The sequence below is a fragment of the Neolamprologus brichardi genome, chromosome 23 (genome assembly GCF_056152115.1).
Source record: "Neolamprologus brichardi isolate AB-2024 chromosome 23, ASM5615211v1, whole genome shotgun sequence".
Taxonomy (NCBI): Eukaryota; Metazoa; Chordata; class Actinopteri; order Cichliformes; family Cichlidae; genus Neolamprologus; species Neolamprologus brichardi.
Genome location: NC_142125.1, coordinates 4,053,147 through 4,067,226, shown reverse-complemented (window position 1 = coordinate 4,067,226; position 14,080 = coordinate 4,053,147). Strand labels below are relative to the sequence as shown.

Below are 14,080 nucleotides of genomic sequence, written 5' to 3'. Positions count from 1 at the left end.
TTTTGTCAGCCATTTCCTACACCGATCCACTGCCAGCGTCTCTGCACAGCACAGGACGGCCCCGTCTGGCCTCAACTTCATCTGCCCGGGCTCGGTAAACGGCAGCGGACCCCGCAGCACATCACGGTACCCGGGTGGATGAGACACGGTGTAGCGCGTCGGTCGGCACCCACTAGATCTCTGCACGGCGCTCGGCCCCGCAGGACAGAAGCGGTAGAAAGTCGCAGACAGTCATGGCTTTGAAGATTGTCAAAGGGAGCATCGATCGGATGTTCGATAAAAATCTCCAGGATTTAGTACGTGGCATCAGGAATCACAAGGAAGATGAGGTAAAACGAGCAAACGGTGACACCGGGGTGTTTTAAGCATTACGTTCATTAACGTTTTTTATAAGTCCAGCACACACACTGTGCCGTTACCGTTATCGCTGACCAGCGGGCTAGCGCTGGGTAAATTAACGTTAGGTAGGCTGGAAAGCTAGCGTTATCGTTAGCGGCTAACGCCGCTGCCTTGCTGGCTGGGTGATAAACTGTCCTTTGCTTACTAACATGTTATTGGTTGCGACCTGTTACTGAGTCGGTAGAAACACAACTTTTCAGGTTTTAATAGAAAAACGCTGCCAACGTTACTGACAGCTAGCTAGTCTAGCTAACAGGCAGTTAGAGGAAGCATCTCGCTAGATCATTAAAGTTTACCTGGAGATTACTCACCGAGAGCACACCAGATATGCAGATATTTAGGCTCTTGTCATTTATATTGTGAGCTAAAGGCTTTTTACTGTCAGGCCCGTTTGGTGAGAAGTATATGCAGTCACTTATTTGAGTTGACTTTGCAGCCACTTGGCCTCTGAATGAATGCTGTGATGAGTTGGTGAAGAGAGGCCTAATGTTTCGAGGGTTAGCCTAAAAATTCTAGTTGTAACTATTCTGGATTCGCAGATTAAATCTCAGCCTTTATATAATCTCGAAATGAGTCATCCAACAGCTCCCGTGAAACAGCTCCTCATCCCTGCCACAGCTCTGTGGGTGATGACAGGCTCATCAAAGCGTCTTGCTTTGAAGGGGCAGTCAGAGGGTGTGTGGGGGGTTAGCCATCTGTTAACATCTGTCACATCATCCTATCTCTCCAAGCTCTGCGTTGGCTGCATCTAAACATATTGATGCTGTGAAATGCTATGTCAGGTAGTAAGGCAGGGTGGGTATGAAGTAGAGCCAGATACTGATATTGGCCCGTCTCAGACGAGATGCTTGGAGTAATTCGGAAATAGTCATCACACAGTTTGTCAAGCAAAATGCTCCAATTCTGTTGTTTACAAAACTCTCAGGACTGTCTGCAGCATATTTATGAATGTCAGCCTGTGTCCAAGTTTCCACCAGTGCATGGGAAGGCTGCCATCCTGGGTCCAGCAGCCAGATCTTTTCTTAACTTGTTAACTAGTTTGTAAAATTCATAAACAAACAATAAGCACATCATATCCCTATTTTATCTATAACTCTAACATACCATATACATTCTGGCCAGAATACAGTATATCATACCAGACCATATATACCATATCATATATGTTTGTTACACACTATATATGTTTGGGGGTTTTGTTTAACTTCCTTAAAAACTACATTGGCTTTGGCTTCGTTATTAGGTGAACTATTCACCTAAAATCTGCCAAATCAAACATGCATAGCAAACCCTTTTGAACAATGGAGCAGTTGAAAGTAGCTTTTACTGTGAAGCACGATCCCTGATTGCTTAAAGCTGTACTGCTATGTGTGCGCACCTGTATCGTTGCTGTAGGGAAGATGCCAAATGTCAAGGTGTCACGTCTGACCTCAAGACTACTTTGAGATTTGATTTCTTCTCAGTATTGTTCAGCTAGAAGCACTAAACCGGCTTTATAGATGCTTTACTTTTACATTATATTACTTGTATTAAGACACAAATGCTGTCTGTGTCTATATTTGAGTTTTTGGAAATGGAAAAACAAGCATGTGGGTCAGTTTTGTCATTCCAGAACGTTAGCGTTTGATCTCTTGCTTCGCTGTATAGTCTGAGCTGTTCACCAGTGGAAACCCAACCCAGACAGCCTAGATAAGGTGGTGGTTACCCAGTCAACAGTGGGCAGTCTGCTAAAATATTAATACGCCTCTGTGTGTACTCTGAAGCGTGTGCCGAATATCCCACAGTTTCTCTGTTTGTTTTACACATGTGTGCAGAGTTTGCGCAAAGTTTCTGCACAGTTCATTCATTCACTGTCTCTCCCACGTCTTTGGAACAGCAGCTGTATTGAATTAAGGTGGGAGGATTGAAAGTATGAATTTTACTCGTCTTTGTGATAGTGATCAGATTTTTTTTTTTAAAAATATAGCACTAGTTAGTTTCATCTAAGCCCAGTCATTCGTTTCTTGGAGAGCGCACGCCTTCAAATATATCTCCACCCCAGTATGTGTTACTGGCAGGACGGTTGTCTGTGTTGGCCTCATGTCAACTATTTCAGTTATTTAAATTGGTTCTGGGTGGATAACTGAAGAAGATTGTGATGGAGAAGCACTCTGTATATGCGTACGTCTGTTTGCTGATGGTGTGTTCAGGCCTTCACTCTTGATAGCTACAATTTCTCCAGGAGCGGGAGTAGCAGAGCGTAGTGTCCCCCCCTCTAACAGCACCTCCTGTCACTGTGCTGTCTCATGACTGCACACACATGACCAGCACACTCTCACACACTACAGAGCTATATGTGTATGTGTTTGTTTAGCAAGGTTGGTCCTTTCTGTAATGGTTAACCGGTTGCTGGAATTAAAAAAAAATTAACCCCAGTTTGTTCTGCACCGTTGAATGAAATGTGCTCCCAGTATTTTAGGAGAACTGATGTGATTTAGCTGTCATTATGAGAGTTGAGATTTCATTGTTATTCATTTTCCCAGAAATGGTTTTCTGGGAAAAAACTAATTTATTTAAAGATAAGTGGATAGATGGATGGATTTATTGATAAACAGATATATAGATGATGGTGCTACTGATGCTAGCATCCTACAACATAATAAATACAACTGAAGATCTCTTTAATTGTGTAATTGTAGTAATAATGATATATATATATATATATATATATAACTGGCTGTTATTATTTCTTAATGTTTTTACGCTGAGTAGGATTTTTTTTTAATTGAATTTATTTTAATTGTTGGTCATTATAACTGAGACAATGTTTTCGTGAAAGAGAGCTGAGCACACCTCATTGTTCATTAGTATGGGTGGTGGACCAAAAACACACCTAGCAGATTTGAAAATGGATAAATCCACACGGCAAACAGCTCCAGTGTAAAGGTTTAATTTGCTGTGTGACGTCCCAAATTAATGGCAACTCTCTATTCATCACAAGTCTGAGTGTGAGCTTTGTGCTCAAGATGACTGTATTTTCAGAACTGTTTATCAAAATATATTTATATCTGCCCCTGTAAATACCTGCATACATCAAGGCGCATGTGACAATCTTGTAGGTTAGTGGTAGAAAGAAAGAAGCAGTTAAACTTGGGCAAAACACTCTCAGTTCTTGGTTAGTGTCTTGGAAAGTGACAGCAGAAAGATCAGAATTTTCCAGCCTGCTCGCAGCCTCCGTCTCCGGATATCAGTCCACCTAATCTGATCTGGTGTCTGTTGTTTGCCCTCTCCTTTGTCTGCCCCCAGGCCAAGTACATCTCCACATGCATCGACGAGATCAAACAGGAGCTCAAGCAGGACAACATCGCTGTCAAAGCCAATGCTGTGTGCAAGCTCACCTACGTAAGACCTGTCACCCTCCACTCATTCACCGACTTTGTCTGTCAAATCTACTCTCACACACGCACACATATATATGAGCTATTGTATACACCTGTCAACATAAGCCCACCATGTGGCTTCGTTGGGCTGTAGCTTAGTAGCAAGTTATGCTGCTGTACTCTTCTTTACAGCACACCTAAAATTAACAAAGAAAAAACTAAAAAACACAATGAAACAGACGAGACTCTGTTTATAACAACTATTATATATACCATCAACATGTAGTTGTAGTGCAAGAATACTTGGCATATATTTTAATTCACAAATGAATCCTTCATCTGTCCTATATCAGCTCCACTAGTATATTGTGACATATTTTGTTGACATGCACACAATGGAAAATTGCGACTTGCTGTGACACACAAAAATCTGTGGTTAGTATCTTTTCTACCCAAACAGAAACAAGCTGAATCAAGGGGCTTTATTTCCTCTTACACTTTCATCAGATCAAATGGAAGTGCTACTATTTCGCAGAGTAAAGTAGTGCATTTTTACAAAAACACATTCAAGGTTGAGTGTGTGTTTCTTGTTTTTGTTAAGATAAGTCACTTCACCGCCAAACGTCGGGCAAGTGGCACTTACTGAGAACATTGTCCAATTCCCGTTGAAATGAAATCGCTCTGTCTATTTATAGTCAAGGTACACATTTAGATGTAGATGTCTTGTTGTGGTCGGCATCAGTATTCACTTTGAGAGCTTTCAGCCCAAATTAATTATTCTCTCTCTGTACCTCGCCGGAGCAGCTTAGAGCTCCCTCTCTTCCTTTTAGTCACAATCTATGTCTGTCTCCTCTATGTTGCAGCTTCAAATGCTGGGCTATGACGTCAGCTGGGCTGCTTTCAACATCGTTGAAGTCATGAGTTCCTCAAAGTTCACGTACAAGGTAAGTCTGGGATGTCAGGATTGGTCGTGGAAGTGCAGGACGGAGAGTAATGCAAATTGAAAGGAAGACGCACACCCAGAATTTACAAAGTGATGTAGTCACAGCTGAGTGAGCTGTATAAGTGGATCTCTATGGTGCTGCAACAGGCTGACGAACGTTTGTAGTAATGTAATATAATAGCAGTATGTTCGTTATGCTTGCTTGCTTTCCTACAGAGGATTGGCTACCTGGCAGCCTCGCAGTGCTTTCATGAGAACACAGACGTCATCATGCTGACAACCAATCAAATTCGAAAGGTCAGCGATGCACATGTTTTGTGAACTCTGTAAATATCTCCTTACTGCTAGTTTTCCCTCAGCTAATGTTTTCTTTCTTTTTTGTTTTTCTTCCTATTTTTTTAATCTACTTCTCCCAGGATCTCAGCAGCCCCAACCAGTATGACACAGGTGTTGCCCTCACTGGCCTGTCTTGTTTTGTGACCCCTGACTTAGCTCGGGACCTAGCTAATGACATCATGACATTGGTGAGTAAGTCCTGAGGTGTACCCACATGACTTCTGCTCTTTTTTTCTTTTTCTTTTTTTCCTCGTTACCATTTACCTCAGTCAAATAAGCTGTCGTTCCAGGGTTTGTTTTTTTAATCTTTAAAATTTTGTCTTTACTGTCTTCTACTGCAGATGTCCCACACTAAACCTTACATCAGAAAAAAAGCTGTGTTGATCATGTATAAGGTGTTTCTCAAGTATCCTGAGTCCCTGCGCCCAGCTTTTCCCAGGCTCAAGGAGAAACTCGAGGACCCAGACCCAGGTATCTGAAAACACAGTATTTATCCAGTCTGCTAGGGAACGTTTGTTTCTCAATTTCCGGTCATGAAAAAGAGAGATTATTTGCTGGGGTTTTTTTTGTTTTTTTTAGTACATTTGATTTGTGCCCCATGTACACAAACCTTTTGTTTTCACTGAGCTTTAATAGACACAGCTGGAACTTTTGGGGCCTCTGTGTACATGAACCGAGCGCCACATGATATTTTTCTGGTTAAAATCATACTCTTAAATTTGGGCGATGACTGTGTTTTGTTTACTAATCATATCGTGAGCCAATCAAGCTTTTCCTAAGTTCATTTGGAAAAGAAGGTACAGAAAAATTTGCACAGTGTTATTATTTTTAAGGTTTTTAAAGTGCAGTTGTTAGTAACTGTAGATTGTATATAAATGGTGGATTAAGCCACCTTGATGTCACATTTTAACCCAAGATTAGCTGTTTGTTGGCTGCTGAAGAAAACACTAGAATTTGACTCGCCACCACTGAAGCACTTTTTTTTGGATACTTTAACAAGACAATAAAGCTTCTTTCAGGTTTATGTGTAATTAATTTAACGCAGTTGTGTCAAATACTGGCATATTTATTTCCCTACGGATGGCGTACGAAAAGGGGTTTTCAGGCCAACTTGACATGGATGACGCTCCGTGTTGGTCAAATGCTGATTGGTTGACAAATGGGCCAGAACAGGGAAGGGATCGATGGCAGAGTTCACTGGGAATGGAAAGAGAATACAGCATGAAAAGTACAGATTGTGGCTACAGTGGATACTTCTCATTGTTTTTAACGCTCGGTTTCACTTCATCATTTAGTATGTCATAACTTTGCTTTTCTCAGCGGCTGGCTGACAGAACAAGCAAGAGTCGCCCACATACTGGTTGTAACATGTTGTGCAGTGCCCCCATCCACAGCAGACGCTGTCTCCAAGCAGACAGGCTGTCCATGGACTGCTAGTGGACGACCAAGGTGTTATCACTGCTGAAGCATCATTTTAGCTAAATTCACAAGGGTACACCACAGCAGATGGAGCCTTGGCTTTTTTTAGCCTTTCTGTGTTGGCTTTGAGTTCTAGATTATCAGGTTGCTGCTTTTTGGTAAATCTGCCAAAGTTGGCCTGTTTCCGTACCAGCAGTAGCTATTCCGGTGGACTTCACCGCGTCGTTCAGCTACCGCTTCTGTGAGTCTCACATCCTTCCAACAGACTCCAGCTGGGAATGTTAGTCCTTGTATTGTTATCTGCTGCAAACTGGACAGCAGCTGCAAGTAGAGCTTGCACCAGATGAAGAAGTGGTTTTGTGAGTCACTCCACTAAGTTGTCTGCAGAGCAAAGCAAGCGATACAGTCACCAGCTGCAGTCCAAGACACTACAGTTGGACTTGCAGGGGTCGAAAGACTCAGTGGAGAAGCAGCTAATGGTTAGCAACACCAGAACTTTTACAATAAAATATACTCCAAAAAGCATTACAAATTAAGACTGTCCACGATATAAGACATCAGATCCCCTAACTGAACCCCATAAATGATTCAGCAGCAACGAATATGTGATTAAAGAAGGCTCGGGTATGGTACTGAGCCAGGACTGCAAGACAATACTGCTGACTCTCTTCTGGTTTTAGATGGTTTCATACTTACTACTCTACTCTATTTAATATCTCACTTTTTTATCCAGTTATGATGACAGTACAAATTCCATTCTTTTATTATTACACGCTTTGTTTTGTATGTTGGACTGCAGTCATTGGACTCTTTGCATTACATTTTTTTCTTTAATAACACACTACATAGTTTCCAATGTTCTTTTAAAGAAATTAAGCTTTTGTAGTTTTCAGTACGTGTTTCCTGATGTTATATTCTCTCCTGTTAGGCGTCCAGTCAGCAGCAGTAAATGTCATATGTGAGCTGGCCAGGAGAAATCCCAAGAACTACCTGTCATTGGCCCCGCTTTTCTTCAAACTCATGACTTCCTCTACTAACAACTGGGTTCTCATTAAGATCATAAAGCTGGTAAGACTTTACATTTACATTTTAGTAGTTAGTAACTGAATAGATTTAAATATATACATTTATATATTTAGTGTAGCAGCTTCTGAAAGGTGATTGTGGACAAACAAAATCCAGAAATTCTGTGTATCTTGTAGTTTGGTGCACTCACACCGTTGGAGCCACGGTTGGGGAAGAAATTGATTGAACCTCTAACAAATCTAATCCACAGGTGAGAGGAAATTCTCTTTTATTATATTTCCCGTAGACGGTACAACAGTCTGATCTGATAAACAGCTCAATAATAATTCTAAACTTTCTCACCGTCCTGATGTTTTTCTCTCACAGTACCTCTGCCATGTCTCTGCTGTATGAATGTGTCAACACTGTGATTGCAGGTCAGTACAGCTGTTCTGTGGGTCGCATCAAATCTCACTTAGCTTAGTGGCCCCAGCCCCATGTTTATTTCATCGTTTCAGTATATTTTTGCTTCTGTGTTGAGAAATAAGCTTATACATTGATCTTCAAAAAATACAGTGTAGTGTCTTATCTGTATTTGCTCTTTTCAGTCCTCCTACATGCTAAAACCAGATTTTCTTAGCTTTGCTTGAATGAATAAGTGGAATTTGTACAAGTTAAATTTTAACTTGTATACTGGGGCTTAAACATCCTTGAGATTTAGCAGAGGTCTTTTTCCTCACGTGCTCTGATCTTTATTTGTTTTGGTTTTTTTAAACTTGCTCATAAAAAATCGTTCTCTTGTTTCCTTGTGCTACATTACAGTGTTGATTTCTTTGTCCTCGGGGATGCCTAACCACAGTGCTAGTATCCAGGTAATCTCCTCAGTTCCTCTCTTTCATCAACACATTCATGTGTTTAGTTGCAGATTTTTAACCCTTTCCACTCCAGTTGTATCACAGTGCATGCCGTCCGATTCAACGTAGCTTAAGTAGAAACGCAGCAGCCATCAGACAGGCCAGAAAGTCTCACAAAGCTCCTGGTGTGGAAAGGTTTTCCGTGGTGATAACAGATCTGCCCCTCTCCCTCTCTGTTTTTCGTCTCTCCCACAGCTCTGTGTGCAGAAACTGCGAATCCTGATAGAAGACTCGGACCAGAACTGTGAGCCCTCTGTCAATGCCTGCAGTGTGTCATTTTCTCATTGTCTGCGTGTTTTTGACTATGGAACAGTCCACCCTTTTAGACGACAATAACATAGACCTCCTGACTCTGGATAACTCGAACATTACTTCCTTTTCACTCTCAATTGGGCGTCCTGCTTGGAATACCATTGCACTTAAGTCACATCCACCCGGTTTCCAACAAAATATACACAAAAAAAGTACCCAATTTAAATTTTTTAAATATTTTCTTTGCTTCACTCTAGAGGGGCTTAAATTTGTTATATTATAAGTTGTTATTACATTCTCTTTGCACACAGTCATTTGGAGCTTAGAGTTCTACATTCAGGTATTCGAGTTGTCTGGATCTTAAAACGTAGATAACTGTGCGTGTGTAAAGTAAATCGTAGACTCCTGATCATAGGCTACATCCACTCTAAAATGTTTCCCATATCAGTCCTAAATCACTGAAATAGTGAGTACTCAAAGGCATAAAGTCATGCTTTTTAAAAGGAAAACTTATTAGTGTGGACATGGCCTTAATAGAGTAGACTGTGAACCTGTGGTTCAATGTTTTATCCTTTCATTGATCACTGCTGTGCCCCTGCTTGGTTTCACAGTTATACTTGGGTATAAAAGTTTCCAAAACATCAGTGAGTAAAGCCGAAAATATGTAGCGATTCCCTTGTGACGATGCTTAACTGGTAAAGTATTTAATCTCAGGGCCCACTTAAAAGCCCTGAGTAAATTCATGTAGAACACTTGTTGGATTAGGACTGAGTAAAAGTCAGGTCACATACTTTTTGGTGATGATGCCATTAGATGGAGTGCAGGTAACTAAGGGTTCAGTCACATTTAGGCATGTATTATTATTGAGTTATTATTGCCAACCAGTCAGGGTTAATAATAGTAATAATAATAATGATAATAGTTATTAATATTAATTATGAATGTTATTGATAAATACTTGCTGAGCTTAGATAAGTCTTCAAAAATGCAACGCCTGCTGAAAATGGAGAATTTTCACCTTTAAAGTAAAAGTTGTGCTTTACCATCTTCTTCTGCCTCTTCCGTGCAAAATAAGGGCAACCATGGCAACATGCTAGCAACCAAAACAGTCACAATTAAAACCATAGGTTAAAAGAAATATGTTTGAAAAATGTGTGTAGCCTTTTCTTGTTCAGCACATCACTGAACTTCCACAAGTCCACATCAGTGGTCACTTCTCTAATCTAAGCACTGCAGTGATCAGCTTCACTGATCCAAGGTCAGTATAACACCCTTTTATTGATCACAGAACCTGAGGGGGGGGGATGAGCTGCCAGGGGTATGAGAAAGGATAAAGCAAAACAAGACTGTGTCCCAGTGTGTGTTGTCCCGCGTGTGTGTTTGTATGTCCTTTCCATCTTTTTGTGTGTTTTGTGTTTATTTCCTGTTTTAATTTATTTTTGTTTTTGCTGTGTGATTTATATTTTTTATAGATTAGCAAAGTGAAGATGAGCATAGAAAGAGTTCATAGTGTATTATAGTTATTACATACATATGATTATTACTGCAGTCACAGTAATGTAACGCTAATCAGGTTTAAGAGTGATGGCATGTAGCAAGGTGAACAAAATATACTTAGTAACGTGTGGAGATTTCAAGGGTTGTTGTGTGTCCTTTTTTAACTACACTAAGGTAGCGTGTTTTTGCGTATTTCTGTAGTGAAGTATTTAGGCCTGCTGGCGATGTCAAAGATCCTGAAGACCCACCCCAAGTCAGTGCAGTCTCATAAAGACCTCATTCTCCAGTGTCTGGATGACAAGGATGAGTCCATCCGTCTGAGAGCTCTGGACTTGCTCTATGGCATGGTATGCAGTAGGGGTGGGGAAAAAAAATCAATACTGTGTAGTATCGTGATATTTTGTTTGCTAATAATGTATCGATACAGGGACAGCAGAAATCGATATTTTGTTACAAAAAAGGTTTTTGTGCTCTGACTTCAGAGCATGTTGATCCTTTTTCTGAGCAAGAATCCTGACATTCCTTCACTGTCCAAATGTGTTTAACTTTTTTTTTGGCAGCAATAAACATGACAGTTTACTTATTTTAATTTAAGACATGTTTTATTTTAATTAAGTTTAAAACTTTTTTATTTAATGTAAAATTATATTTTGTTTTAATTTACTTTCAAATTCTTCAGTTGCTGAAGGGGCTGCATAGTTTTCATAAACTGCATAGTTCAGAATAGCTATAATTGTACCAGATGGTTGCGTTCAGTTAAGTTGGACTAGACTGTAATACAAACCGTTCAGTTTGTCAACAATAAAACTGAAATGAGAGAAAGACTGAGTGTGAGACTTTGATATTAGATAAAATGAATATTGATAAAGTTTACCTTTATGTACAGAATCTGAATATCGCAAAATATTTTTTAAAAATTGCAATAATATCATATCGTGCGTTAAGTATTGTGATAATATCGTATCGTGGGATGTATGGTGATTCCCACCTCTAGTATGCAGCCAAACTTTTGTTTTATTCAGTGTTCACGAAAACTAATGTTGAATATTTTTAGATCCAGATTATGCTTGTTTCAGTCTATTCTAAAGAATACGGTGCAATGCAATACAAAAAACAGAACTTTCGCTGTAACTACTTTGCTGTAACTCGGTATAATAAAACGGCTTTGCTAGCACTCGCACACTAAAGTGTCAAGTACATTAGATACCTTAAGCTGTTACTGCCAACTATAAAACTCTGCAAATGGTGCTGTTTGATCTAGTAAAGTAATAATTCTCTGTGGTCACTTGTGGGTTCTGCTCTTTGCAGGTGTCCAAGAAGAACTTGATGGAGATCGTAAAGAAGCTGATGATACATGTAGACAAAGCCGAAGGAACCACCTACAGAGATGAACTGCTCACAAAGATCATTGACATCTGCAGTCAGAGCAACTACCAGTATATCACCAACTTTGAATGGTTAGTTTACCAGCAGCACTGTCCTGTGCTTCACTCTGAGGTGTGTCAGTTTGTAGTTGTAGTTATATACACGCCCTCTCCATGTCTGCCCAACAGGTACATTAGTATCCTAGTAGAGCTGACCCGACTAGAGGGCACACGGCACGGCCACCTCATTGCCTCGCAGATGCTGGATGTGGCCATACGAGTCAAAGCCATCCGGGTCTTTGCCGTTGCCCAGATGGCTACCCTGCTGGACAACGCCCACCTGCTGACAGGCAACATGCAGAGAAACGGCATCTGTGAAGTGTTGTATGCTGCAGCCTGGATCTGTGGGGAATTCTCAGAGTAAGTCATTAGAAGTAGTCAGTATAATTGGTATATTTAAACTCTCTGCTGATGCTAAAGGTTTGGCAAACAGAAGAGACTGACGCATCCGACCATGTGTGTCTTCACATTAGTTTCTGCAGCTCCTCAGGGCAGAGCAAATACTGTTTTACTCTGTAAGAACAGATGAGTCAGGACAGAGTTAATGCAGTCATATAATATGTAGTGTGTTGTGTGTATTTATTTTGCACAGTCACAAATGTGTGTAACCCAAACACCGTACTGCTGTATCTGTTTGGGAACCTTCCTGAGGGTTGAGAGTACCAAACCTGAAATAACAGACATCTTCCCCTCGTTTTAGACACCTGGAGAATCCCGTGCAGACTTTGGAGGCCATGCTGCGTCCTAAGGTCGCGACCCTACCCGGTCACATCCAGGCTGTATATGTGCAGAATGCAGCCAAGCTGTTCGCCACCATCCTGAAGAACCAAGAGGGGAACACAGACAGCACAGCTGCACAGGAAACCAGCCAGATGATGATAGACAGGCTACCACTGTTTGTCCAGAGCGCTAACCTCGAGGTGCAGGAGAGGGTAAGATAAAGAGCCAGAGTCCTTACAGAACCTGACCTTTAATGCTTCACAGATTACAAGGTTACCTACTGCATACAAATCGGATAAATACCTGCAACCTACAGTTCCTCTCCTTTTTTCTCAGGCGTCCTGCATCCTGCAGCTAGTTAAGTACATCCAGAAACTGCAGCAGAAGGATGTAGAAGTAGCAGAAGAAGTCAGCGCGTTGTTTGCTGGAGAACTCAATCCTGTAGCTCCGAAGGCACAGAAGAAAGTGCCTGTTCCCGAAGGGTACGTTGGCTCAGCACATGAGATAAACAAAACAAAACTGCAGTATCACACATTTTTTACAGTTTATAATCTTTTTGCTTAAAATGCAGTGTTTTTGTTTCCCACCTTTGAGGCGTAGCAGCAAGAGTAACTAAAACGTTTCGGCATTTATGCTGCATGTGTCTGCTTTTGAGTTTTTCATAATGGAATACAACAACCATGTTTGTGTGTGTAGGCTGGACCTGGATGCTTGGATCAATGAGCCTCCTTCTGAAAGCGAGTCTGAGGATGAGCAACCCAAGGCTATTTTTACCAAGGAGGAGCCCAAACACTCACGCCCCCGTCACACAGAGGTGGATGAGAAAGAGCTGGCAAGGGTGCGTAGGTTGGTCTTTGTATCATTGATAAACTGCAAAGAGCAGTTATGATCCAGGACTCTATGTCCAAATTTGTTTTTTGTTTCAGCTTGTAACATTTGAGGTGTTTGACCTTTTTGTGTTGTTACTGAAATTTTTGTAATGTCAGCTGTAAAAATTGCCACCATGAGTAAGAAATAGTTTCAAAGCAACTTCTCAATTTTAACTGATGGAACATAGAACAAAAACAGTACACAACTCTGACTTTTTGTTGTTGTTTTAACGGACAGGATTAGTAAAAGTCTCATCATTTTTGGTGTTTTTTTTTTAATACCGTTTTCTTTTACAAAGTGCTGACTAATAGAAAGAGTAGAGTATGGTTTAAAGTGATCATGGAGGAAAAGAGGAACAGAGATGTTGGCCCTGCAGTCACTACATGTTAATGCCACCTCAGCAGACGGTTTTCCCTTAAAAAAGCCTTAAAACCAGTTGGACTTGTGCTTTCTTTGTCAGGGGAAATTGACATTTGGTTTTCCATCTTCCCCTCTGAAAGAACTTTTTGTATCTGAATGAATTTTGTTCCGAGTGTCGCTCTATGGCTCTTCTGCCACCTAAGACAGAGGTTTGAGGTTGGGGAGGAAACTGTCTGCAGATTGGACGAATCCGGTCCTGTAAGCACTAATTCCAACAGTAGGAAATCCCACCGTGTGCACTTCTTCTGATCTGTAGCAGTCATAGACGCGCATCAAGACTTTGAAGCAGAATTGTACAATGTAATGTTTGATCTTAGTTTTAGAAAGTGACAGACCGACGATGCTGCCAGCACTGTTTCTAGTCTTGGATATGAATTATTTATTGTTTCGGTACATTACTTTAAATGTTGTTATATGCCAAAGCCTTCAGGTTTTTTCATCATTGATTTTTTTTAATATATTTGTTTAAATGAACGGGAACATATGTGATAAAATGGCCTGCGACTGTTTATTAATGTTGCC

General features: G+C 40.7%; 1 protein-coding gene across 3 annotated transcripts in view; it reads left to right on the top strand.

Moving 5' to 3' along the window:
* Nucleotide 1: 1 nt before the first annotated feature.
* ap3d1 (adaptor related protein complex 3 subunit delta 1) overlaps nt 2-14,080 on the top strand; it is a 31,292-nt gene continuing 17,213 nt past the window's right edge. For all 3 annotated transcript variants that reach the window (XM_006800430.3, XM_006800431.3, XM_006800429.3), the window contains exons 1-17: nt 2-329; nt 3,685-3,780; nt 4,622-4,702; nt 4,918-4,998; nt 5,118-5,225; nt 5,379-5,508; nt 7,385-7,524; nt 7,659-7,732; nt 7,849-7,898; nt 8,284-8,333; nt 8,571-8,619; nt 10,326-10,471; nt 11,433-11,581; nt 11,678-11,908; nt 12,249-12,480; nt 12,605-12,750; nt 12,965-13,106. In XM_006800430.3, coding sequence (XP_006800493.1) covers nt 234-329; nt 3,685-3,780; nt 4,622-4,702; nt 4,918-4,998; nt 5,118-5,225; nt 5,379-5,508; nt 7,385-7,524; nt 7,659-7,732; nt 7,849-7,898; nt 8,284-8,333; nt 8,571-8,619; nt 10,326-10,471; nt 11,433-11,581; nt 11,678-11,908; nt 12,249-12,480; nt 12,605-12,750; nt 12,965-13,106 — 2,001 coding nt within the window. In that variant the 5' untranslated portion in view covers nt 2-233. The remainder of the gene's footprint in view (nt 330-3,684; nt 3,781-4,621; nt 4,703-4,917; nt 4,999-5,117; nt 5,226-5,378; nt 5,509-7,384; nt 7,525-7,658; nt 7,733-7,848; nt 7,899-8,283; nt 8,334-8,570; nt 8,620-10,325; nt 10,472-11,432; nt 11,582-11,677; nt 11,909-12,248; nt 12,481-12,604; nt 12,751-12,964; nt 13,107-14,080) is intronic.